We start from the raw sequence: 26,928 nt of genomic DNA on the forward strand, positions 1-26,928 counted from the left end.
CTTTTTGAGACTAAATACACTTCTTTGCGTAGAGCTCCAAGCCTCCAGGTTGTCCTGGCTCTCCACCTCAAACTCTCTCTCACACACAAACTGTTCCCCCAAGTACAGCTCCAGCCCCTATCTTTTAAAACCCCAGGATTCAGTTTTGACTCAACGTTTTCCTGTGCCTGTGATTTTGGGTGATAGCCACCTGATTACAATGGCATCTTTACATTTATTTTGAATGGAAGGCAACAGCCACAGCTGACTCATTACAAGGTTTAGCCCAACGCACAACAGTTGTACTTTGGGGTGTAATTTTGTAACCTTTTATCATATCCCCTCTTGTTTGTCTCCTTTCCTTTGTTTTTGGTCTCTCTGTAACAGGGCGGTCTGTCCCTGTGGGCCTGGGGCCAGCCCGCCCTGTTTGATTTACAGACCCATCTGGGAAGAGATCTAGTAATTAGCAAAGCTAGTCAGTGGCTCAACGGGGAAGGGGGGCTGGCTGCTGTGTCTGGGCTGGGAAAGAGATACAGTGTAAGAAACCACTGAGCCCCTGCAGCCTGTGTTGGGCTGGGCCCAGAATGACTTTGTGTTGTGTCACTTTGCGAGTTTTTGTTTGAATTCATAACCTGTGCCCAGAGGGAAGGGCCTAAAAGAGCCTTGGGTGTGATGTTAATGTGACAAAGTTGGGAATTTTCTTTGTGCCTCGGTTTCCCCTATGTGTTGCATGATTCACCTGTGGTGGGACAAGGGTGTTTCATCTCTGCAGAGATGCCTAGAAGATCAGGTGTGACTGCCGTCTAGCCGCCTGGACCCAGATAATGGGCGGATAGTTTGTAACTTAGCAACTGATGGCCGGGGGGCCACCTTCTGCAAGAAGCCAGCAGGCTATGACTAGTTGGAGAACAAAGTGTTATACAAATAAAATAAAAAACAGCAGAATCTTATTAAAGGGGAAAAGGCAAAATACCACATTTATTGTGAATACAGAAAGAATCCTCGTAAGCAGTTACTTACAGCTATAACATTCTGTTCAATTTCATATTTATTCACACATTCATTCATACAAACACACACACACAGGTTCTGCAAGGTTGTTATCATAGTTACCAGCCTTAGAGTTGCTCATGCCAAGCCACTGGCCAGGTGGCCTGGATATGAGGAGGGAGCAGGGCCTTGTCAAATGCACATCTGACGCTCCTGGAAGTTGGTTTGCGGAATCAGACCCCAAAGGTCTCACTTTCTAGAGTCCATTTTTATAGGAATTTCTTCCTAGGCCAGTCTATGGGAATTGCTTCATCATGCTGTTGCTGAATCAATCAGCAGATGGCACATTCCTGACAGTTCCATGCTGCTAGATGTTATCTTGTTCTTTGGTTCTCCCATCCTTGAGGCTGTTGGGTGGATTCCAGTCTGCCCTCCGGGGTCCTCTGGTTATTTCCACTTGACGCCTTCTTCAGCCGATGGACACTGGATTCTTAAGCTGGCACCTCCCTGATCATTCAGTTATTATCCACACCAAGCATCCATCCACATACATCCTGTATCTCTATTTTAATCCCAATTGTTAACAAAGCGAGATGAATACAACAAAAGGGCGGGGAGTCTCTGGGTGCTGTTTCTGTTGTTACAGAGTATTGCTTTGAGTCTCTCTCTGTGTGAGTAGTTGTAATTACAAAGAATTGCTTTGAGAACAGACTCTGTCTTAGAATGTACTAACGCAATTAGCAGCTTGCAAGTTTGACACATAGAGGGAGAGAAACAGTACCAAAAACCAAGAGACCTCTTAATTAGTAATACCCTGGAATTTAAACTATGGGGAATCAAACTCATTTGTGATTTTAATACAGAACTTCTTTAATATCATCCAACAAAAGGAAGAGAGGTGGAAGCCAGGTGAACCGTTTTGCCTGGTGGGAAACTCAACAAAGGATAGAGGAGGGGCAGCTGGGCATGACTGAGGCTGGACTGTTGGAAGCAGGACACTCTCCGGTTTGGGGTCTCGGGGGGAGACCCTGGGCTCTGGGCTCAGGGTCTGACGAAGATGGACTGAGCTGTAACTTTCTGGATTCTGTGCTAACAAAGAACTTTCCTGCACTGTGTTCCAGACCATTAATAAACCCTCTGTTCTACAGCTCTGCTGGCTGGGAGTCACTGCTGACTGTGAAGTTGGGGTGCATGACTCCCCTTTGGGGGCATGTGAGGCTTCCCCCAGGTGTCCTATTCAGGTGGACTCATTGCAGGGAGCATGGAACAGGGGGGCTGAATGCTCCGAGGTCAGTCCCAGTAGGTGCTGAAGCCAAGGGGGCTTGCCCTAGTGAGAATGCATCCTGCGGGGTATCACACTGCAGACGGTGCTGCCTGGGTTTGATTCAGAGGTGTCCAGAGCCCCAAGCCTTTGCACCCGTGACAATTAGTCCTTTCTGAACCGGGCAAACAGGCCAGCAGCAGCCCTACCCTCTCTTCCAGGCCACACTCATTCTTGTTGCTCTTCTTTGACCCCCCTCCAGTTCTGCGCTAGCCTTTGGGCTGCGGGGACCTGCACCCCGTATCCAGGCGAGGCTGAATGTTTGATTTAGATGCAGCCACTATGGCATTCTCTGGGTTATCCTCCATCCCCTTCCTTACGCAACCCAGCTTCTTGTTCGCTTTTCTGACTGCAGCTGTACATTGAGCAAAGGTCTCCATTGAGCAGTCCCAATGCCGCCAGCTCCCTTGCTTGGGTTGATACAGTCTGGGCAGAGCCCTGGAAGCTGTCTGGGTAGGTTAAATGTTTCTGTCCCATGTGCATCACTTCACATTTATCAACATTGACCTTCGTTCACCAGCCGGTGGCCCAGAGACCATCCTAGGTGAATATAGTGCAGTCCTGCCTGGTTCTGACTAAGCGAACTCACGGTGTCATCTGCAAGTGTTGCTATCACACCGCTCACCCTCCTTTTCAGATCATTAATATGTTGAACCCAGGACCGAGTACAGAGCCCCACTGTTAGCCTTGGCCCAGGATAAAAACTGACCCCACTCTTTGCTTCTGACTTCCAGACAGTTTTTGATCCAAGACAATACTTTGCCTCTCATTCCATGATGACTACTTAGCTTCTTTAGTAGCTCTGCTGCAGGACCCAGGGGCACCATTTAGGGAGGGCAGGGGGGGCTGGAGCCTCCCCCCCACCCAGTTTCATACAGGAGTTGTGCGAGCTCCTGTCAGTGGAGCTCCAAGGTGGAGCTCTTAACTACAGCACCAGGTTCTGCAGAGGAGAGGAGCCTCTGGGGCAGGGAGTCAGTGTTTTGTTTACAAACAGAGGCAGGGTGATTAAGATAGGAAAAAGAAAAGGAGGACTTGTGGCACCTTAGAGACTAACCAATTTATTTGAGCATAAGTTTTCGTGAGCTACTGTAGCTCACAAAAGCTTATGCTCAAATAAATCGGTTAGTCTCTAAGGTGCCACAAGTACTCCTTTTCTTTCTGCGAATACAGACTAACACGGCTGTTACTCTGAAACCTAAGATAGGAAAGCGCTGGTGATTAAATTAAGGATCTGGAAGTCCTTAGATGAGCCTGTAAAACAGGAATCTCTGGGGGGGAAGGGAAGGGGTTGTTTTAGAGAGAACATAGGCAGGGACTCAGAAAAAATAAACCCAAGGCCTAGTGTTGCAGAATTTCCGGTGGCCCAGGTTGAGAGGTATATTCATTCACGAGATCTATGCTGTCAGCACAAGTGCCCATATGTCAGGCCACTCGGTCTTCACCAGCCTTTGCCTACCCCTTCTCGCCTCTGGCCCTTGGTATCCTTGGACTTCACTGTAGAGCTACCCACACCCAGGATCGCACCAGCATCCTTCTCACCATGAATCTCCTCCCTACAATGGCACACTTGATTTCCATTCACTCCCTCCCAACTGCTCAGGGAGTGACTTGCCTTTTTCTAGATTGTGTTTTTCAGCTCCATGGGCTGCCAGCCGGAGCGGTCTCAGATCAAGGTTCACAATTCACTTCCTGGTTTTGCCGCAAACTTTGCAAAGTCCTAGGAATGGAATCACTTATCTCCTTGGCCTATTGCCCGCAGACCAACGGGCAGGCAGAACAAGCGATCCAGATCCTCGAGCAATACCTCCATGGCTTTCTCACTTATCGCCAAGCTGACTGGGTGATCCTCCTGCCACATGCAGAGTTTGCGTACAACTCCTCCACCCATGCATCTGCTGACACAGCCCATTCTATGCAACCTGTGGTTTCCACCCTCAACTTCATTTGGCTGCACCTCCAGACTCCCAAGTCCCTGCCACAGCAGACGTAGTTGCCCACTTTCACCAAGAGCTTATCAAGCCCATCGAAGCCTCCAAGGAGGCACACAAACATCATGGCAACTGAAAATGCCAAGTCACACCAATGCTATCTGTAGAAGAGAAGGTCTGGTTATCCTCAGAACACCTAACATCCACCCGTCCTTCAGCTAAATTGGACTATCAATGCCTAGGCCTATTTAAGATTGCGGAACAGATTAACCCTGTAGCATTTAGGCTCCAGTTGCCAGAATACTTGAAGGTCCACCTCATTTTCCACGTGTCTGAAACCTTATGTGGAGAATTCCTTTCCCAGATGCTCTGCTTCACCACAACCTTCCTTAGTTGTCCAGGACCAAAAGGAATATACGGTCATGGAAATTCTAGACTCTAAGCGAGTTCAAGGCCTCTTATCTGGTAGACTGGGAGGGCTATGGACTGGAAGAGCGATTGTGGGAGCTGATAGAAAACATCCATGCTCCAGAACTCAGAGGTTCCATCAGAAATAACCCCTGAAACCATGTTCTGTGGCCCCTCGCAGTTGCCGTTGCCGGGAGGATACTGTCAGGGGCTAGCGTGCAGCAGAACCAGTCTCCTGGCACCCAATGAGCACAGCTGGTCCAACAGAAGCTGGACCACCCCGCTGGCTGCAGGAGTCTGCAGGTTGATTCTTAAGCGCAAGAGCAGCAGCAGCCCAGTGCTGCCCAATGCATTCCTAGCCTGCAGCTATGCTTGCTCCTGCCCCAGCCTGTATCTGCCCCAGCCTCCAGCTCCTTCCTGACCTCTGACTCCCAGCTCAGACCCTTGGCTCCCCCTCCTGACTGTGACTCCAGCTGAGGCTTCGGTCTCTGACTCCTGGCTAGGCTACAAGCCTTGGCTTTGCTCCTAAACCTGCCCATCTGGATTCAGATCTAACTGGTAGGCCAGACTCTTGCTCCAACCACTAGGCCAGACAGCTAACAACTTGGTCACTGACACCCAGGGATCTTGAAAGGTGTGTTGTGTGGGGTGTTGATCATTGTAGCAGTGGAGATATGTCTGCAGGTTTTGCATCTGTTGTTCTGGCAGAATCTGGTGCCGCTTTGAGTTGGTGGGTCCTGGTCTGTGGGGAGTTTGCTTTTGATGAGCTTGGCGAGGTTGTGGGGTTGTTTGAAGGCCAGAGGAGAGGGTTCAGGAAAGATTTCTTTCAGGATGGGGGCCCCATCAAGCATGGGTTGTAACTGTTTGATGTTACCCCCTGGGGTTGCAGTGTGGGGTGGTAGGTGACAACGCGGGGTGTGCAGTCAGAGGCCTCCTCCCCCCTGTTCCTGTATTGAAGCAGATTCTCTTCGGACATTTGTGGGGCCTGATCCATGATATAATTGTAAAAAGAACAGGAGTACTTGTGGCACCTTAGAGACTAACAAATTTATTTGAGCATAAGCTTTCGTGGGCTACAATTCACTTCACTGGATGCACAGCATGGAACATATAGTAAGAAGATATATACATATATATATATATATATATATACATACAGATAAGTTGGAAGTTACCATACAAACTGTGAGAGGCTAATTAGTTAAGATGAGCTATTATCAGCAGGAGAAAAAAACTTTTGTAGTTACTTGAAGGCTGCATTTGGCATAGGCTGTTTTGGTTACTGTGAAAGCACTCAGTGCAATGGAAGGAGATTTTCTCTCCAAATCAAAATAAATGTGAAAGTAAAATATGAATAACGGTGGCCCCAAGCACACACGACGACCCTTGTACTGTGGCTCTCCAGTGTGGCTCGGCAGAGGGGCAAAAGTCCACTCCCAGGACTCCGGCTGCAGGAGCTGGGCCAGAGCTGATCGTTACCTTGTCACACTTAGCGTGGACAGTGAAACTCAACCTGGCAGTTTCACTTTGTCGGTGCTCTCACTGTCTGGTCCTCCTGCACTAATGCCGGCATTTCTGGGTTTCCAAAGCCGGTCTTCTTTAAAAGAAAAAGAGGGGACCAGGCAGTTAGTAAATTATTTTACAAAATGGAACTCCTGGGTTGCCACAGCTTGATTGGGCCTCTTTAAAGCACAGGCCTGACAGGGACCTGAGCAAATGGATCCGCAGAAAGCGTCGATCACGGATTAAAGCAGGGAGCTGGTGACTCAGATTTTCCCTTTCAGAAAAGCCAGGTACAATCCACCGGCCAAAACCTCTGTAATTACATCAGTGCAGAGTTGCTCAGGTGTAACTAGGAGCAGACTGTGACCTGGCATCTTTACAAACCAATGGGAGCCGGCCCGTAAACTCAGCACAGCAAATGCCTCCAACAAAGAGCTTGCAAGGATGTGATGTGACTCCCAGACTCTAGGAACAGCTCCTTGCAGTCCCTGGGATTCCCTCCAAGAGCTTTGGATTTGCTGTTGACCGAGAGGTGACTAGTGCCCTCTGGTGGTGGACGGTAGGGATGAACCAAAGGCTTTTAGATGGAAAAACAGTTGTGTGTTTTTTCCTGTAGTTACAATTACTGTTTCCCTGCTGCGTACAGGCAAACAACAAAATCCCAAACAGGTTCCCTGAAGAGCATCAGTCAGATTTGCTGTCTCTCTGGGCTGGAAGGAAGAAAACACTTCACAGTCTCAACTGGGGAGAAAAAGAAAAAAACCCAAACAAAACCCATTTGACATCACGGTTTTGGAGCGGTCGTGAATAGTCGAGAATGAGTGTAATGTCAGTCTCACCCCCCGCCAAGGAGTTACCAACACAAAGTTCAGTACAAGCCCAAGTCTCCCTGCTTACGCCTTGAGGAGAGACAGGAGCTGGTGTCTACAGTAATGACTACTCAAACTTATGTTCCTTTACAAATCAGTTTCATCTAGGAGTGATGACGCATGCTAAAATACCTTAATCACAATTGTATTATTATTGCATGGAAAGAATTAAGCTTCTTTCCCTGCATTTGTAGATTTTAAAGTATTTGGATTTCTTTCAAGTGAAACTTCCATTCTGAATTTCCTTGGTGTGTAATGCTTGCTTTGGGATAATTCCAACATCCCTGTAATGTTTTTTTTTTTTTAACCCTTAGGATACTTATATGTACTCTCAACCATACCTCCATCTCAGTGCAGATTTTAACAAATCTAGAGTTACAAACAGCATCGTCAGAGATGTAATATGCCCTCGCTGCTTTACAAAGTGGGGAATAAGTGGAAAAGTTTTGAAAAGCAGGATTTTAATGAACCTGGAGCTATCTGATTCCCCCTTGAATGAGGGATCACAGTTGCTCAGCTGGGTGCATGAGGGAGCTCAGTTTCCTCTAAAGCATCTGGCCTAGATCCCCATCAGAGACTGGGGAATATCCAACTGCATGGCCCATGCGTCTGTTTAGATGAGCCAAACCCTACGTTACCAGCAAGGTGCTGTAATATTTGCTGTAAGGTGCCAGCTTCCACGCTCCAGAAGTGAGTTAATTTTTCCCCACAGCTGGCCTTGACCATTTGAAACCCAGAACTGGGGATTCACACTGCTGTTACTACTGCCATGTCAAGATCAGACACCCAGGTTCAGGCCTGTTCTACTCACAGTTTTTGTGCTAATTTAGCTATGTTGGGTAGGGTTGTGGCTTCCTACCATAAATAGTTAAATTCGTATGTCGGAGGGACCTCTCAAGTGGAGGGTCTAGCTCTAATGAAACCCTCACAGGTGCTTTTGTGAAGGCTAAATCCGAATTTTAATTTGTCCTTCCTCAAATGGGGAAAGGAAGTGCCCCTTGCATGAAAAAAGCCCACGAGGAATGCAGGTTTCAAAGCCCTGGTTCTCAATATATAATTGTCCCAGGTTCACACTCAGTGCATGAGGTTTAACCCTCCCAGCACCCAGATTCAGATGGCCTGGAGCTTCTGGCACGTCAGTTCCCTTCCTAACAGTTCCATTGTACTGCACGCAACTTGCCACTCTGAGGATCACTAGGCGACTTCCCACACACCTGCTCTTCCAGAGCCACTCCCCTCCAGTCAACTCAGGAAAGCTGTTCTGTACCTGGCTTTCCCCCTGTGCTGATTGGCCCAGACTCTGCTTTTCTCACCCAGCCTCCGCTGGTTTTTGAGGATCAAGCCGGGGCAATGAGGTCCTGCTTTTCTTGGCTAATGGTTGTCATGGCAACCCCAACTAGTTTCCAGGTGTCAGGACCCCGAGTGTCTGGAACCTGCTTACTTCCCGGCGAAAGTGAAAATGAAACCAGAACAGGGGAACGGTGCAGCATGAACAGCCATAAAGCAGAAGGGAGGGAACCTCCCTCCCCAAGACTGATAATGTCTCTACTCCATTCCTGTCATATTCACTTACTCACGCCACATGCAACGTTATGTGTTTTAAAAACCACAGAGACGCCATAAAGGTAAGGAAGGAAAAAACCTCCCCTAACTTATAACACCCCACAAAGCCCCTGGCCCCTCCGTCACATGGTCCAACCTCTTGTGTCGATGCAGTATAAGAATAGCTCATACCCCTTCCCACAGGAGAACATGCTATGCCAGTGTGAATGCATGTAATTGGGGAAGGGGTGCAGAGGTAACACGTATAACTCCATTACACCCCCCTTTTTCCTGCTCCTCACCTCAACACAGGCCACAATTCCGTCTTTTCCCAAAGCATTACACAGAGTTAAACCTCAGGGCCGGGGTAGGTAAAACCGGGAACATAGCTGTTACCAGTTCCCAGTCCGCTTCAAAGACAGAGAATCGGACAATTCCTTAGTAAAGAAACATTTAATGCACACCGTGACTGGGTGTACCAGCCCTGCACTGGCTCGGCAGCAGTTAATCACGCTCTGTGGGGCAAGGAGGCAAAGCTCCCCCGGATCCAGCTGGAACCCAGATATAAAAGGGAGCAACTCAGCTCAGTCTGGGCGGACCGCTGAAGGGAATGGAGGCGTGCTGCTGGTTCCCACGGAGGGAGCGCTGATACTCCAAGATGCAGAGGCCAGCCAGACTGTGATGACCAATGACTCCCAGGCACCACAGAGGAAGAAGAGGCTGTGGGACCCCCCCGAGATGGCTAACTATAGAGGAATGGGTAGGAAGTAATCCAGGGGAACCTGATGGGGAACTGGTCATAGAACCGGGGCTTGGCTCAGTGTGTTTTGGCAGGATTCCCACTGAGCAGGTGGCAGGGAAACCCTCCACCGCTAGGGGCCTGGGTTGGAACCCGGTGGTGTAGGGAGTGCCCAGGTCCCCCAAACCCAGCTGCCACCCACCGTGAGGCAGTGGCCCACTTCCCCAGCCACTCTGGCCATGGGGCCACACAGCCCTGACGAGGAGGGCGGTGATATTGATTCTGGGCACTAGCCCCCCAGCCCTGCAAGGAAATGCTGCCTTATTGATTCTGGCCACTAAGTCCTGCAGCCCCGCAAGGAAGGGCTGCCTTATTTACTCCGGCCACTAGGCCACATTGCCCTGAAGCTTATGGTGCTCAGTTGGATTGAGCTGTGGGGCTATAATGCCTGCCCCCGTTCCCAAAGGGGAACAGAGTGTACCAGCCCTGCGACACACACAAATATGGTGAACCGTATTTGGAATACTTACGAATAATTTTAAAAACAAAAGCTATTAAGTTCTTATACAGATTCCTCCTCCCCCTTTGTTGCTGTTTGTGTACATTTAAACGCAAGGTTCCAACATACCACCTACCCTTCAGCACCCCCCTACAAACCCATTCCTCTCTGATCTTCTCTCAGGGATGATTTCTCACTCTCTATAGTGCCACCAAAGCATGCAGCTTGTGTGACCTGGATTCTTCCTAGCTGGAGCAGAAAGAAGTGTTTGAAGAGACTGAGATACCACCAGAGCCTTGTCAACAAGTCAAAGTTTGCAACTGGCATGGGCCACTGTGGGAAGACAAGATACGGGGCTAGACGGACCATTGGCCATTCGTATGTTCTTAAGTCGGGGGTCCTCGCAGCTCGCAGTATCCCAGCCCTTGGGTTAAGAGTTTTGTGACAGGCTCAGTTGCCGGTGAAAGAGAAATGTGTAGCAAGTATCCCAAGTGGTGCAGGGATTGGGATCGACACAGAAAATATCCATTCCCTGGACTTCTCTCAGACTGTCACTAGAGGGCACTACCTTCCCCCCAGAAGCCCAGCAAAGTCAGGTTAAAACTGTGCAAACCCTCCCTTCAAAAAGCGCTGCCCCCTTCTCTCATGAAGTGAGACAACAGGGTCCCAGGTTAACGCAGTTACAGCAGCTACCTGTAAGTTCCATAGGCCCCTTCGCCCGAGGGGAACAAATGCTTCCCTCCCGGCTCTTCCGTCCATAAAGCACTCCAAAGCGGACCAGACGTTATCTCAGTGGAGGGTCCCTAGTAAATGAAACTGGAACAGCGCTGACCTGTATCCAAAGTGGTACAGGGACTGGTCCCCGCCCTCACAGGGGACCCACCTCTAGATCCTGCATCACTCAGCTGCTGACTCCCCCATGCTGTCTGTAACTCCAGTATTTATTTATAACCTTCCTCTCCACACAGATCATAGAATCTCAGGGTTGGAAGGGTCCTCAGGAGGTCATCTAGTCCAACCCCCTGCTCAAAGCAGGACCCATCCCCAATTTAATTTAGTTATTTATTTTGCCCCAGATCCCTAAATGGCCCCCTCAAGGATTGAACTCACAACCCAGGGTTTAGCAGGCCAGTGCTCAAATCACTGAGTTATCCCTTTCAGATACCATTCCCTCAAAACAGAGTAAGCTGGAGTGAAGGGAAGTGCAGGTAGGGTTTATTATTTTGGTGGGGTCTGTGTATTTCTCGTGTGATTAAGCAAAGAGAGTTAACAGGGCACACTCACCTCTTGAGCACCACCTGCTGCTGTGAGCGGTACTGCAGCCTTTTCCCTGCTCCTGGCACCCCCCCACCTGGCTTGGGGGGTCTTCAGTGGCTGAGCCCTCCAGCCACGTGACGGAATCAAAATGAAACCCTTTCCGGGTAACAGAAGTCCAGCAAAACTATCTGCCCTCACCAGCGTCTTCAGCCCTGGCTCTGAGCCTTTAATTTCAGCCTTTCGCTTGGGCCTCCAAATGAAATTTGTCCCCTTCTTGGCAAAAAGAAAAGGAGTACTTGTGGCACCTTAGAGACTAACCAATTTATTTGAGCATGAGCTTTCGTGAGCTACAGCTCACTTCATCGGATGCTCATGCTCAAATAAATTGGTTAGTCTCTAAGGTGCCACAAGTACTCCTTTTCTTTTTGCAAAGACAGACTAACACGGCTGTTACTCTGTCCCCTTCTTGGGGATATCACTTTGCTGGTGGGGGAACCTGGGCCCAAAGACTAGCCCAGGTTCCAACCCAGGGGCGCTCGGCACCTCCTAATAGCCATTGATGGTCCTATCTTCCAGGAACTTATCTAGTTCTTTTTTGAACCCTGTTATAGTCTTGGCCTTCACAACAAAGAGATCCACAGGTTGACTGTGCGTTGGGTGAAGAAATATTTCTTTTTTGTTTGTTTTAAACCTGCTGCCTATTCATTTCATTTGGTGACCCCTAGTTCTCGGGTTATGAGAAGGAGTAAATAACACTTCCTTATTTACTTTCTCCACACCAGTCATGATTTTAAAGACCTCTATCATATCCCCCTTTAGTCATCTCTTTTCCAAGATGAAAAGTCCTAGTCTTATTAATCCCTCCCAATATGGAAGCCGTTCCATACCCCTAATATTTTTTGTTGCCCTTTTCTGAAACTTTTCCAATTCCAATCGATCGTTTTTCAGATGTGGGTTCCACGTCTGCACGCAGTATTCAAGATGTGGGCGTACCACGGATTTATACAGAGGCCACAGGATATTTTGTGTCTTCTTATCTATACTTCGCCGAATGATTCCCGACATTCTGTTCGGTTTTTTGACTGTCACTGCACATTGAGTGGATGTTTTCAGAGAACTATTCACAATGACTCCAAGATCTTTCTTGGGTGGTAACAGCTAATTTAGACCCCATCATTTTCTATGTACACTACGGATTATGTTTTCCCATGTGCATTTCTTTGCATTTATCAACATTGAATTTCATCTGCCATTTGTTGCCCAGTCACCCAGTTTTGTGAGCTCTCTTAAAACCTCTTCGCAGTCTGCCTGGGACTTAACTATCTTGCGTAATTTTGTATCATCTGCAAATTTTGCCACCTCACTGCTTACCCCTTTGTCCAGATCATTTAGGAATATGGTAAACAGCACTGGTACCAGACCAGACCCCTGAGGGACATCACTGTTTACCTTTCTCCATTTTGAAAACTGACCATTTATTCCTACCCTTTGTTTTTTATCTTTTAACCTATTACTGATCCATGAGAAGACCTTCCCTCTTATCTCATGACAGCTTACTTTGCTTAAGAGCCTTTGGCGAGGGACATTATCAAAGGCTTTCTTAAAATCTAAGTACATGTTGACTCTTCCCCAGCAAATCATGTTCATTGATGTGTCTGATCATTCTGTTCTTTGCTATAGTTTCAACCCGTTTGCCCGGTACTGAAGTCAGGTTTACCGGCCTGTAATTGCCAGAATCACTTCTGGAGCCTTTAAAAAAAAATGGCCTCACATTAGCTATCCTCCAGTCATTTGGTACAGAAGCTGATTTAAATGATTGGTTACAGACGACAGTTAGTAGTTCTGCAATGTCACATTTGAGTTCCTTCAGAACTCTTAGGTGATACCATCTGGTCCTGGTGACTTATTACTGTTTAGTTTATCAATTTGTTGCAAAACCTCCTGTAATGACACCTCAATGTGGGACAGTTCGTGTTCCGTTAGTGACTGTCACGGTGCTTTACTGTGAGCTCGACGTGCCCGTGGGGTCCTGTGTGAGCTGCTCACCCTGATGCAATCTAGAGACAGGAGAAGCAATGTTCCAACACAAAGAAAGAGACTGATTTATTTCTCTTTTCTCTGTTACATATGTTTTTACTTCATTTACAATAAATCAGATCCATGACAAGCTGGGGAAACTGGTGCCATGTCAATGTGAGTCATGGTCAGGTGAGGTGCGGAGAGCAAAGATGGGAATAATTATATAGACACACTACAGGCACTCAGCAAAATGCAAATGCAAAAACTCAACGCTGTTAGAAGAAACTCCACACCTATTTGCTGTGTGGATATTAGAAGGCAGCAGAGCTGGAGGGTAGGTTTGTGTAGAGACAAGGATGGTTGCACTGTCCCTCTGAGTAGAAACAGCTGCTCAGTATCAGAAGCTAAACTCTGCTCTGCAGTGATGCTTACAAAACACTTGACAATGGCTGGATAGCTGATGGGCTGAGACCACTGTCCATTTCACTGACCAGTATTGTCTGCCTCTGCTCCTGCATCTGTCTGCTGGTTCCCTCCTGTTGTCTCTTGTTGCAGACTGTAGACTCTTTGGGGCCAGACACAATGGGGTCCTGGTCCATGTCTTGGCTACTAGGCGTGACTACAAGACAGGTAGCTAATAATAATTAGCAGCAGCAGCAGCAGCATGTGCCATAGTCTGAGTCATTTGCAACACGAATGTCATTGTTACACAGGTGGGGAAAGTGACTCACTTCAGAAGGAGGTCTTGGTGTGTCCAGGGAAGGGAAAGGATCCCCCATGTTCTCCAGATCTCCAGTCTCCTGCTCTATTGTTGCCACGAGTGGACTTCCTCCTTTATTCAAGAGAATGACTTTCAGTCTCGTGAATGAAGTCACGTATGGCCTCAGCCTCAGTGGTTTGGGAGTTCTGCTGGAATATTTCTGCCACCTTTTCCAACTTCCTTTTCAGTAGTTGCCTCTCCGGGTAGTTGTCTGGAATGGCAAAACCTGTTTTGTACATCTCAGCTGCCTCCCACACTGACTTCTGCTGGTACAAGAGGAAATTTCCCCAGTGAAGGCAGACTGCCTGCTGACACTTCTTGCTGAGGCTGGGGATTGCACTCACGAGATTGAGATAAATCTCTTCTCGGTAGTGAGGTGTGCTTTCTCCATACATTTCAGCTAAAGCCAGCCTTGAAAACACAGAGGCTGGATCTTTCTGCACAGCCTTTTTGAAGGCCTCAATAGCTGCTGCCAATATTTCTTCTCTTCTGCTGGATTTGGCCCCCCACAACTGTATCTTGTAGCAATAACCAAGGTCATAGTGAAGGAGATGATAATTGGGGTTCAGAGAGATTGCTCGCTCTAGAATAGAAATTTTTTTTCCTACGAATTCCCGTTCAAAGAACTTGGCTGCATGTCTCAGGACCTCAGGGTCCAGGCTATTCTGAACAACATCTTCTAAGAGGGCTTCGGCTTGCTGTCTATCCGATTTCTTAAGGATCTCGGCTAAATACACCTTAGCTTCATAGTTTTGCTGCTGTTCAGGGATAATGTCTTCCAACTTCTCTCTGGCTTCATTCCAAGATGTAGAATTGTATGAGTGATCCCATGATGCAAAGGCTGCGATTGCCAACCCAGCAAGAAATTCCCCATTTGCTTCGTCTTCTCTTAATGCCATTTGGAAACACTCTGTGGCTTCTTTGCCATTGCGGAAGCCTGCTGCCAGGAGAGACCAGCCTTTCTGTGCATGTGTCTCAGGGATCTGAGCTGCATGTGGAGAGCGGCTCTTCAGGGAGCTGCAGATCTTTCTGACCTTGTCCAGGTAAAGTTCAACCAAATCATAGTGGGCCAAGTGATAATAGATCCAGGCGTAGTTTCCGTAAATGACCAGGACCTGCCGGGGGAAGTTATCTGGATGATCTCTTTGCAGAATCTTTTCGGCTTCTCTCAGGCTTTGCAGAGCGTCTTCATATTGCCCTTGCAGGTGGCAGAGATAAGCCTGCATGGCAAGGAGCGTGGGCTGGTTCTGGTAGTGAGTGTGGGCGATCCTGAGAGCCAGAGTTTGGAGGAGGTGAACTGCATCTACCTGGTCTCTGATTTCAAAGTTCCAGGTGAAGTGGCACTGGAGGGCCTGCAGCTTCTCCTTCAGACGCAGGGTGCTGCAAAGAGAGGGGAAAATGAGACTCCATCTGGGCTGAATGAATTTCCACTACATGCTACAATGATGGGGCAGTGATTACAGAGTGACAGGGTTTCTTTCTGGTTAAAAGCAAATTGCTAAGTGGCAACAAAGAACTAAGCCTGGATTTCAGTGTCCGACGTCCTCACTCTCCCATGCATGGGACCAGTATGAATGGGTTGAATCTAACCTTTGTGAAATCCTCTTAGTACTTCCTGTGTCCTAGAAAGCAACACTGCAAAACCCCATGACTCATTGCAGTAGATGCAGCCTGTGGTATTTGTTATGTCACAGAAAGCTCCCCGCTTTGTAACGTCAGGAGAATTTCTCAGGGGGGAAATAACAATGTACAAAACATTTGTTCAAAATGTGTTTCCCTGTTTGAATGCTCCTCCAGCACCAGAGCTGCTAAGTGAGAGTATTTAGAAGTGACTATTTTGTTGTGCAGTTCACCTTTAGGGCTGAAGCTAGCTATTAACTGGAATATTTGATGCGTGTTATTCCAAGCCAAAATGTACATCATGATGTCACAACACAGAGCCCACAAAACAAAGGGATTTCCCATGTAAGAACTTGGTGAATCTGGAGCTAAGGTTGCAAATGCAGTATGGACCAATAATGTAAGGTATGGGGGTTAACCTTAATAGAAACGTAACTTTTAAGGAGCTGACATCTAGAAAATTGAATCTTCAGGGTGCACTTAAACCCCCTCAAACATTGGAAATCATCTGGCTGCCCACTGGGGTCATTTATGTCCTGGGATACGTATATGTGTGTGTGGAGAGAGAGTCTCGCACTGACTTCAATGGGGGCCATTTATCCAAGGAGACAGGAAGGGCCTGACTCTCATTTACACAAAGGCTAGTTCCCAGCACGCTGGCAGCGTAAAGCGAGTGTAAATGGAAAGGCCCCTTCGCACGGCCAGGGTGCTGTGAAATGGCCGCAGGGTGTGTCTACCCTGCAGTGAGAGGTGGGACCGTAGCATGGGCTGCCCTACCCGCACTAGCTGTAACCTAGATATCACAGCTAAAAACAGCAGTGACGCTTGGCGGTGCAGGACCTGCAAGCCCATCTGGCCCCCCAGGTACGTACTTGTGTTTCTAGCCCACATCCGGGTCTGTGTCTCTGCGGCTTCACTGCTCGTTTTAGTCCCACTAGTTAGATTAAAGCTCGCACGCGGATGCCTACCTGAGCTAGACACACCTGCGACTGCACTGTAGCCATAACCTTAGTATCAGTGGGAACGGGGCCCACTCTAGTCAGTAGGCAGGAGAGAAATGTAATGGGGAGATTCTGAGGGTCGGCAGAATGTAAATATTCTGTCTCCGGACATTTAATTGAGACAATCGAGGCCTGTTACACCCCTCCCCCTGCTGTGCATCCTGCATGCAGATGTGGTTGCCCCATCTCGAAACAGATAAATTGGAATTGGAAAAGGTTTAGAAAAGGACAACAAAAATGATTAGGGGCATGGAACGGCTTCCATGTTAGGAGAGATTAATAAGACTGGGACTGCTCATCTTGGAAAAGAGACGACTAAAGGGGGATATGATTGAGGTCTATACTGTCATGACTGGTGTGGAGAAACTAAATAAGGAAGTGTTTTTTTGGAACCTGAAATATCGTCACCCTGGAACAAGCACCACACTGAACAATAGAACAATCCCCCCCCCGCGTCTTGTTAGACTCACAGGACTCCCCCTTTCTGCCTTGCTAGACACATAGCCGCCCCCCCCTCCGCACTCCCTCCAGCTGTCCCTGCGCTCTGGTCTGGTGCCGGTGCCTTGCGCTCAGGGTGGTGCTGGGGGGGCAGTGGGGTGACATGGTCTCAGCTCCAGGCTGAGCATTCACAAGAGCCCCCCGCCCCCCCTTGCAAGCAGCTGGTTCCCCTCCCTGCAGCCTCCCCCGCGCTGTAGCTCCGGGCTCCTGCTGCTGCTGCCTTTTCTCTCTGCAGTTCCTGGGCTGGTCCCATCCCACCCCCCCGGCTGCCCCTTGGCTCCAGCTCCCCAGGGATCAGAGTTAATCTCCCCCCCCCACCACCCGCAGCCAGGTTTCCTGAGCTGTAGCTCTCGAAAGCTTATGCTCAGATAAATTGGTTCATCTCTAAGGTGCCACAAATCCTCCTTTTCTTTTTGTGAATACAGACTAAGACGGCTGCTACTCTGAAACACAACGGAGAGGGGGGACAGGGCTGGGGGGGCACTCTCTTACCGACTCCTCCGTTGATGCGGAGCGAAGCCGGAGTGACAGCTGGCCAGAGGGGGAGCTCTCCGTGAAGGTAGAGCGAGGGGAGCTCGCAGGGCGAGGTGCCAACAGTGACCTGCACTAGCCCTGAGAGGCACCAGCCTGGAGAGTCAACAGGACGCAGAATTACCCCAGAGTGACCCCGCCCCAGAGCTTTCAAAGCCGGAGATTTACAGCCCCAGAAATGCGCAGAGGGGGGCGGAAAGCTGTCTGACTTTAGCCCTGGCTGGAAATGTCCCCCCCGCCCAGCGACCCCAATGCTCCTACCTCATTGCGATCCGCTGAGTCCCAGCCCGGCCAGGGGAGGTGACGGCTCCTTTCACTGCCCCGGGTTTCTTCCCAAGGTGTGGACGTGCCCGGTTCTGGGAGAGACCCGAGTTCTGCCCGGGCAGGCTGGACTGTGGCCGCCCGGACGATGCTGCCCTTCTTATGCAGGGCGGGTTGCTAGCTGGGGATCTCACGGGTTTGGCTGGGGAGCTGCATTTCCCCGGAAAGCGGGAGTGAGCAGGGGAAAAGGAAACCGAAACTTAACTTTCCCTTCCACTTGTCAGCTTCAGCGTCCCCTCAGCCTGAGTCGCCAGCTGCAGCCCCCTGGTGACATGGGACTAGTTATGGGCGGGGGGGGGGGGGTGGGCACGTACAATCCTGGCCCGGGCTTCCCAGCACACGGCCGGGGTCACTCACCATCACCGCGCCGCGGGCGCTCCCTGCTACGCCCCCAACCAGCTCCGCAGCCCCCTGCCCCGAACCGGTTGCCCGCGTCCCGGCCCCGGCCAGCCCTTCCCCACCACCGGGGGGTGTTCGTATCGCCCTCACGCACTGCCAGGGCCCTGCCTGGGGCACGGAGCAGCGAGGAGCAGAGGGCGATGAGGGAGGCAGGGCAATTAGCCAAAGGTGAGAGCTTTGTACCTGCTCCCCCAGGTCTCCTCCCCTCCCCGAACCCTCCCCCAGCTTTATCCGCGCAGGGTGCGACTTTCCAAAGGCCCCCCCCTCCGGTTTAGACACCCAGGCCCCATTGGCTGCCAGCGTGATCCCTGCTCCTTAGTCACTTGGGCACTTTTGAAAATGCCTCCCCCACATACAAATTCAACCCTCTAAAGTGAGGAAATAATAGTCAGGTTGTGACGTTATTGACATGACCTGTGACCCTATAAAGATCATTGTTGCAACCACTGTTATATATTTGCAGCAAATATTGTACAGAGGTTGTGGTGTGAGGTGTCTATGGAGAGGTTAGGGTTGGCTGGGTAGGATTATGCTGTCTGTATGGGTGTATCCTTGTTGTGGTTGAAGTGATGAACATTAGCTATGTACTTGTATCTCAATGTGCTTGATTCTAAGTAGCCTCAGGGAAGCATTTGGTCAGCTTCTTGAGAAGGCACTATTCTCAATAAGTGCCCAGTCAAGAAACGCTTAAGTGACAGTGGACCTTGGGAGACTCCAATTCACATGAGAAGTCTTCCTGGGAATGTTCAAGGTAGCATGTGAGCAATGGCTGCTCTCCCTGTAAAAGAATTGAGTCATGCAGGGACATGTGACTTGCCCAAGTGACTCCAGACGCCATCTTGCTGCTGTGATTTTCCACAGTAAGAACAAAGGGGTGTCCTTCCACATGGCAGAGGATATAAAAGGCCCTGGAAATCCCTCCATTTTATCTTCAATCCTGTTTCTTACCTTTGGAGAGACTTTGCTACATTGAAGCTCTGAACAAAGGACTGAATGACCCATCCCAGCTGGGGATGTTCTGCAGAGACTTGATTTGAACCTGCCGTTTATTCCATCACTGCGACATGCCTGAACCAAGAACTTTGCCATCACTGTATGTCATTGATTCCATTTAACCAATTTTAGCTCTCATCTATATTTCTTTCTTTCAATGAGTAAACTTTTAGATTCTAAAGGATTGGCAACAGTGTGATTTGTGGGTAAGATCTGACTTGTATATTGACCTGGGTCTGGGGCTTGGTCCTTTAGGTTTGGGAGAACCGTTTTTTTTTTATTGGGGTATTGGTTTTCATAACCAGTCGTCCCCATAACGAGTGGCCCTGGTGGTGATACTGGGGAACTGGAGTGTCGAAGGGAATTGCTTGTGGGACTTATGGTTAGCCAGTGGGGTGAGACCAAGTGATCTGTTTGGCTGGTTTGGTGTGCCTTAATAGTAAAGGAAACCCAACCTTGGGCTGTAACTGCCCTGCTCTAAGGAATTTGTCCTGAACTGATACTCTCCGTCGTGTCCCGCCAGAGGCTGCATCGTTACCCAGGTTCCCTGTGCAGCCTCATCTCTTCCCTTTGTACTGCCGCATGCTGGTGCGCTCCTCAATGAGACGATCGCGTTCTATCTCCGGGGGGCCCCTGCCTGGTTCACTGCGCTGTGGGGACAGTGTGGGGGTCTCTTCTGTTCCATCCTACATCGGTTCTTACGCTCTGCTCCTCATTGCAGTGTCTAAGCGCTTTCCAGCTGTGCATTAATTACTGTACCTTAGAGACTAACCAATTTATCTGAGCATGAGCTTTCGTGAGCTACAGCTCACGAAAGCTCATGCTCAAATAAATTGGTTAGTCTCTAAGGTGCCACAAGTACTCCTTTTCTTTTTGCGAATACAGACTAACACGGCTGTTACTCTGAAACCTGTCATTAATTACTGTGACTCACACCTGTCACATGTTTGGTTTCTCGTCTCCCAGAGGGAGAAGCGTCTTTCCAGAGGGTTTTTTAAATATACATTTTGTTTTGTTTCAGAAGGTGGAGGATGTAAAGGGGGGAAGGCCGGTGGCTAGTTGCCATTTCCTTCTCACTAATAGGGAGGAGCTGGCTGTGAATCTGAAGGTGGAAGGCAACATGCGTGAAAGTGACTACACAGCGATAAAGAGTTTGTGATCCTAGGAGAAGGAAGCAGGGGGAGCAGCAGCATAAAGACAATACACTTAAAAAGCCGATTTCAACAAACTCAGGGAATCGTTTGCCTGGTTCTCTGCCCTCGATCGGTAGGGGGGACTGTCCCATCATTGAGGGGTGAGGGGGGAACAGCCAGCACCCTAGGGCCACATCTAGAGCAATTTATTTAAAGGGGATGCAAAGCCGCGGTTGCTTTTTGTTGGGGGGTGTCGGTGCCTGAGGCCTGGGCTTGCGAGGGTTAATGGGCCCTGACCAGCTCCCAGCTTATGAGCTCCTTGCTGGAGATGCATAAAGAGCTCCTTAAAGGGACAAATCCCATCATGTCCCGTGTGCTCCCCAGCCCCGGTCATCCGAGGCTCTCAGAGCAGCCCGAGGCCTTGCCAGCCGAACGCATTCTCCCCAGAGTGAGGCAGGCTGGCAGGGGGTGGGGCCTCACCATAGCCTGCTGTGTTTCCGGCCCAGCTCTTTCTGATTCCTCACGCTCCCTTTAGGTTTCATTTCTCTGCGTTTCAGCTTCCTGATCTCTGTACAAAGAGCTGGCAGGTGCCCAGGACGGGGAGGGGGGGCAGCAGGAGAGACATCACCCACCCTTCCCCTCTGAACATCCCCCTCCCCACACCCCCCTCCTGCGAACACTTGCACGACTCACATGCATGCCCCTGTGAACACATTCCCCCCCCCTCACCCACACTCCCCCCACACTGCTGTGCTGGGGCTGATCCTGGCTCTGTGGGGCCCTGCAGAGGGTTGCAGGGGTTGGGTGGCATAGAAGCCGGGCTGCGTCTGCCCCTCATGCCTGGTCTCTGTGCAGGGTTGATTAACTGGGGTGTCCAGCTGGTGGGAGGGAGCCGTGTTCCCCATGGGCTGTTAACCCTCCGAACCCCTTCCTGTTGTCAGCTCCCAGTGGCTATGTGAGCAGGGAGTGACTGAGCTCTCCTCTAACATCTAGTGATGGGCTGGGGGAAAAAGACTTCTGTATTTACATGAGTACATAAAAGGTTGTTACAAGGAGGAGGGAGAAAAATTGTTTTTCTTAACCTCTGAGGACAGGACAAGAAGCAATGGGCTTAAATTGCAGCCAGGGAGGTTTAGGTTGGACATAAACTTCCTACAGTTGCTGTAACTACAGGGTTTGGCAGCTCCCTGGCACGGTGAGTCGCTGCTGCCCAGAGCACAAGACTAGGAGCAACGTCCGGGTCAAATTGTCATACAGACATCCACCTTTTACCAAAAAAGCCAAAGAAACAACAAAAAAGATAAGAACGTTCAAAGCACCTTATTTGTGTTTCTATTGCATTTGGGTCTAGTAAACAATAGAGACACCTGTACATTGTTTTTATTATTGAGTCTGCAAAATACAAACCCTACATTTAGATAAATTACAATGGCATGGATGTGTCCATGTGCATATTTGTTTGTTTTTCCTAAAGTTAATTAAGTCTTTTAGGAAAAATTGTCAGAGCAGCCACCAGCAAGAGTTGGTGGCTGCACGGTGGCCACCAAAAATTTTTGTTGTGAGAAGACAGAGCTACTTGATGCAATTGAGAGTAGCTGTTCTGTTAAGGGGTCACTAGGGCTGAAATCACTGATGATGAGCTCTAGCTGCCGAGCCATTGACCTGGTGAAGGACAGTGGTGCAGGGAAAGAGAGCGCCCGAGCAGTGAGGTTTCCCGCTACCCACCGAGCGCTGGGTTCAGTGGTGGGACCTGAGAACGTGGCATCGCAGAGAGCAATGGGTGGCGGCAGAGAAGCAGCAGCAGCGCCAGGGTGACCGATGGTGGCAGAGGGAAGGGTGGCAGCAGGGTCCGTTGTGCTCGATGCACGTCCTGGATGGGGGTGGGAGGCGAACCCACATGAAGGCCCCTCTGAGCTCTGGGTCTTTGCTGACCAAGGACAGCCAACTGTGAGTGGGGTGCAGTGGTGGGAGAGGGGAGCGATGTGCTAATGGGACATTCATTCCTCAGACTTTCCCACCAGCAGCTGGGAAACTGAGGCAAAAGACACTGCCCTGTGTTAAAGGGGAAAGGGACTGAAAGGCAAAGGAGGAGTGTGTGTGTGTGTGTGATAAGAAAAGAGATCCTTATGCTTTCAGTCTCCCTAGGTTCGGCCTCCCTGTCCAGCGTCTGTCATCTGGAAGGATCCCTTCTCCTGCAAAGAGGACCCCTCCCACCCTAAATAATGAGGAGTCAATCAGTAAAGGTAAAATCAAATAAAGTGTATTGAAGGGTTTATAACAAAGAGTGGGACAAATAAGAAGGGGAAAAAAGAGCAAAATTGCGCAATACAGTGATTACCCCCAAACTCAACCCTACAAAACAGATATAAAAACCGTCTTCACAGATCAAAGCGACAGCAGGTGCTTGGGACCTCAATCCTCTGGCTAACGGCAAGGCTTTGGAGAGGAGCTCCAAGGAGTCCCTTGATGTTCCTTCGTGGCCACAGGAAAACAGAACAAATGGTACGCTCAGGAGCACAGCAATGGACGATGACAAAGGTAAGTGCTGTTTCTTCTCCTCTCTTCTCTTTAGAGGTGAGGAAGCTGTTGGAGGAAAATCCCTAGGATGGATAGATGTCTGCAGGTAAGACCCACGACCCGTGACCGTCCCTGGCTGCCACTCAGTTGGACAGCCCTGAGGCCATGTTCGGGGCAGCTTTTTATACACTGGCCCGGGAAACCCCTTAGAAAAGGCGGGAAGCCCCTTCTGGGAAACCCCTTAGGAAAACCAATTCTGACTGGAAGTTGTTTACAACTCCAGGAGAAATAAAAGAGCGGGAAAATGGACCTATAGCTCACGTGGGCATAAAATTCCATTTTGAAACCAACATGGATTCCTGTAGTCACAAAACATACGAAAACGAACCCACCTAACAAAAGTGTGCTGTGGGGTTGGCTTGGCTTATGATCACATGTGTTTGAATGTGGTTGTGATGTTTTCCCAAACTAATGCTGGGTTCCCTTTCCCTTTCAATAGCAGTTCTCTTTTGTAAAACACAGAGTCAGTGCCTGTGAGTGGGGACGTATTGTCTCTTGGAGGCGCCCGGGGCGGCGTTAAGTTTTCCCAGATTACTGCGGTGGGGGGGCTCGAGCCAGATCTTTGTGGCAGTGTTAGGAGGAACCCCTAGATATTGAACCTGTGTGGGTGCTGCTGACTCCACCATGCAGAAGGGTGAAGTTACATTGTGGTGGGCCACGCCTAGAGGTGCCACTCAGGTCAGGGCCTGTTGTATTAATTTAGATGGGCCAAAGGTGTTAACTACGGCTGAGGGAATTCTACACCAAAAAAATAAAAATTCTGTGCACAGTATTTTAAAATTCTGCAAATTTTATTTGTTAATAAGTAAATGTGGATGCTCCAGTGTGGCAGTGGGGAGCACAGGCCACTGGCTGCACGGAAGTGGGAGATCACGCTGCAGGACCCCCCGAGCCTCCAGGACAGGACTCGGCAGTGAGGTTGCTCTGGAGTCTGATACAGCGCAAGGGCTGGACCTCCCCCGAAACTCCCAGGGCCCTGCCCCTCTGCACCAGGCACACCAGGTGTGGGCAGGCAGGCTCAGCCCAGCAGGATCCAAGTGTGGAAGGGCTTAGTGTGGGGGGCAGGGGCATGTTTTCTGCACACACAGTGGTGCAGAATTCCCCCAGGAATAGTAACATAACCCAGTCACTGTCCAACACTGACCAGTTGGAAAAAGGTCCAAGGGGTGGTATTCAGGGACCTCAGCCTGCTTAGTACTGTGGCAAATGCTTCCAGCTCTGGTGGGGCCTGATGTTTACACAACCGCTAGAAACGTCCCTGCTTTGTGTGTCTGAGTGGAGATAAGATCAGGAGGAGGTGCGTGGGCCAGAAGAGAGAAGAAACTCTGGTTATTGCAGATATCTAGAGGGAGACCAAGTCCTGTCCCTTATCCAAAAGGCCAGACCCATCCTGCCTTCCTCTGAGGGTCCCCTTCTCTCCTCCACTGGGATCTGGGCAGTTCAGGACACAGTCAGAGGGGGGCTGGATGGACGCCTCTGTGCAGGGCCAGGATTGGGACAGAGGAGACACACATAGAACTGCATGCTCAGGAGAGTTTATTCTTGTTGTGGACTGCAGCCACTGAGGGGAAGGGGCAGGAGTGTAACTAGAACAGACAAACTTCGTGGAAGAGAGTTTGCAGCTGGGGAAGTGAGATCTGGTCTCTCAGGGAGGGAGAGGACTGTCCCTTGATGCAGCAAAGGCATCGGAAAGCCTGGGACCTTGTCTGATCATGCCCAAGGAGCCCAGTTCTTTTGCATCCCAGGCGCTGAGCTCCCCCTTCAGGCGCAGGCGAGCGACTCTCCTCGCCAGGGTCGATACTTGCAAACGTAGCCGTTTTTCATATGACAGTCTTTATTATTCCAGTTCTTAAAATCTAGAAGGCAAAATAGAAATCACTGGGGCAGTGGAAGGGCGAGTGGGGCCATTCCTGCCCTTACAGTGATGTCCCTCCTCATTGCACACTGCTGAGAGAAGACCCCAGCTCCTGTGCATGAGGCTGCGAGGATGAGGAGGCTGGAGGCCATGTGCATCAGACAGGGACAGGCTCCATCGTTCCATGAGGGACGCTGTGTCAGAGTGACAGTGGAAGACCCTTGTGACATTGCACCCCATAATGCTTTATGGAAATCTGCTTATGAAAGTAAATAGGACATAACTGGAATATATTTTATGCTAGATAGGCCACGTAACATATCTCTGCAAAGGTTATGGTCTACTGAATATATCTGTATGCATGTATCATTTTTGTACTCAAAGTTATGAATATTGGCTGTGTACTTGTTTGATTTTAAGTAGCTTTAGTAAGGCATTTGATCAGCTTCCTTAGAAAAGAATTTGCAAGTTAAGTGCCCAATCAAGAAACACTTAACAGACAATGGATTTTGGAAGACTCCAATCCACATAAGAAGTCTACCTGAGGATGTTCAAGGTAGCATGTGAACAATGGCTGCTACCTGTAAGTTCTGAGTCATGCATGGACATGTGACTTGCCCATGTGACTCTAAAACTCCTGTTTGTAGCTGGATTCTACATAGGGGGAGGGATGGGTGTCCGTCCATAAGAGAATCTATTTAAACCCCTGGGAAACCTCTCCATTTTGTCTTCAGCTGGCTCAAGAGATAGCCTCTCCACCCCAAGGGATACCTGAAAGAAACTGGAACAAAGGACCGTAACCATAGGGGTGTGAGTGATTGCTGGACCCAGACTAGAAGGAGCCTAGTCTGCAAAAGAAGCTTACTGGAACCTCCCTGAGGGTGAGGTTTCATCTGTAATCACTTTCTTACTGTATTAGGTTTAGACTTGTTTTGCTTGGTAATTCACTTTGTTCTGTCTGTTACTACTTGGAACCACTTAAATCTTACTTTTTGTATTTAATGAAATCACTTTTTACTGATTAATTATCCCAGATTATGTATTAATACTTGGTTGGGGGGGGGGAGGGGGAGAAACAGCTGTGCATATCTCTCTAACAGTGTTATAGAGGGCGAACAATCTATGAGTTTATCCTGTATAAGCTTTAGACAGGGTAAAACAGATTTATTTGGGGTTTGGACCCCACTGGGAGCTGGGCATCTGAGTGTTAGAGACAGGAACACTTCTTAAGCTGTTTTCAGTTAAGCCTGCAGCTGTTGGGGGACATGGTTCAGACCTGGGGCTGTGTTTGCAGCAGGTAAGCATGTCTGGCTCAAACCAGGCAGGGCATTGAAGTCCCAAGCTGCCAGGGAAAACAGGGGCAGAAGTAGTCTTGGCACATCAGTTGGCAGCCCCAAGGGGTTTTCTGTGATTCAACCCGTCACAACCCTCTTCTATTGTGTTGGAATATGTCTGATGAGAGCACGACGGGGCCTCTTGGTGCTAGGTGCTATGCATGCACATACCAACAGACAATCCCAGCTCCAGAGAGTGCACAGTCTAAGGAGACAAGAGGTGGGAGGGGAAAGTGAGGCCCATAGTGGGGAAGTGACTTGCCCAAGGTCACCCAGGAGATCAGTGGCAGGGCTGGGAATAGAACACTCAGACTCGTGAGCATCTGAGGCTGGGCGAGTCTGTGTGACTAGCAGAGCCCTATGAAGAATGAGTCATTCATGAATTAGCGAGTGAGCTTTCCCTGTTCACCCAGCTCTCTGTCCTATTGTCAGTGAATGGGATGAGACCTTCAGCCCCGCTCCACCCCCCACGCCACTCCAGCAACATGGACAGCAGAAAGCTGGCTTAAATGGCTAGCTGGGGATTCCTCTTACATAGGGGAATCCAGAAGAGAGACATCTGCCTTTGCCCAACCCTGGCCTCCCCAGCATAGGGGACAGGCTGGGATGTGGCGGAAGCTCCTGTGCTCTGGCCGTCCAGGTTGTTACTGCCGCTGTCAAAGCAGTCCTGAGGCTGCTCTAAATTGCCCCGGGGCCAAAATAGCCCCCCGGCTGCCTCCAGAATCAGGGTGCCAAAGGCACCAACTGAAGAACCCATACCCTGCCTGCACATCATCTAGTGGACAATAGCTCTGCTTGGGTCTTTCCGTTTAACTGATTGTCTGGGGCCAAATGTACTGTATGGCCTGCCTT

The 26,928-nt window shown here is 49.6% G+C and overlaps 1 protein-coding gene and 1 long non-coding RNA gene across 3 annotated transcripts; one reads left to right on the forward strand and one right to left on the reverse strand.

The window, feature by feature from the left end:
• Positions 1-13,113: 13,113 nt before the first annotated feature.
• LOC144277108 (interferon-induced protein with tetratricopeptide repeats 5-like) lies at positions 13,114-17,963 on the reverse strand. The gene is made up of 2 exons (XM_077837677.1): positions 17,726-17,963; positions 13,114-15,194 (listed from the first exon to the last, which is right to left on the reverse strand). Exons 1-2 carry the CDS (start codon positions 17,728-17,730, stop codon positions 13,889-13,891), a joined length of 1,311 nt encoding a protein of 436 aa, XP_077693803.1. The 5' UTR covers positions 17,731-17,963; the 3' UTR covers positions 13,114-13,888.
• Positions 17,964-18,386: 423 nt separating this feature from the next.
• Positions 18,387-25,725, forward strand: LOC144277124 (uncharacterized). Of its 2 annotated transcripts, none has more exons than XR_013348396.1 (3): positions 18,387-19,277; positions 22,456-22,553; positions 22,674-25,725. It is a non-coding gene; the product is annotated as an uncharacterized LOC144277124 (long non-coding RNA). The 2 variants fall into 2 exon arrangements; XR_013348395.1 differs by having other exon boundaries at positions 22,695-25,725.
• The last annotated feature ends 1,203 nt before the right edge of the window (positions 25,726-26,928 follow it).

Source organism: Eretmochelys imbricata, chromosome 1, assembly GCF_965152235.1.
Source record: "Eretmochelys imbricata isolate rEreImb1 chromosome 1, rEreImb1.hap1, whole genome shotgun sequence".
In the NCBI taxonomy this organism is placed as follows: Eukaryota; Metazoa; Chordata; order Testudines; family Cheloniidae; genus Eretmochelys; species Eretmochelys imbricata.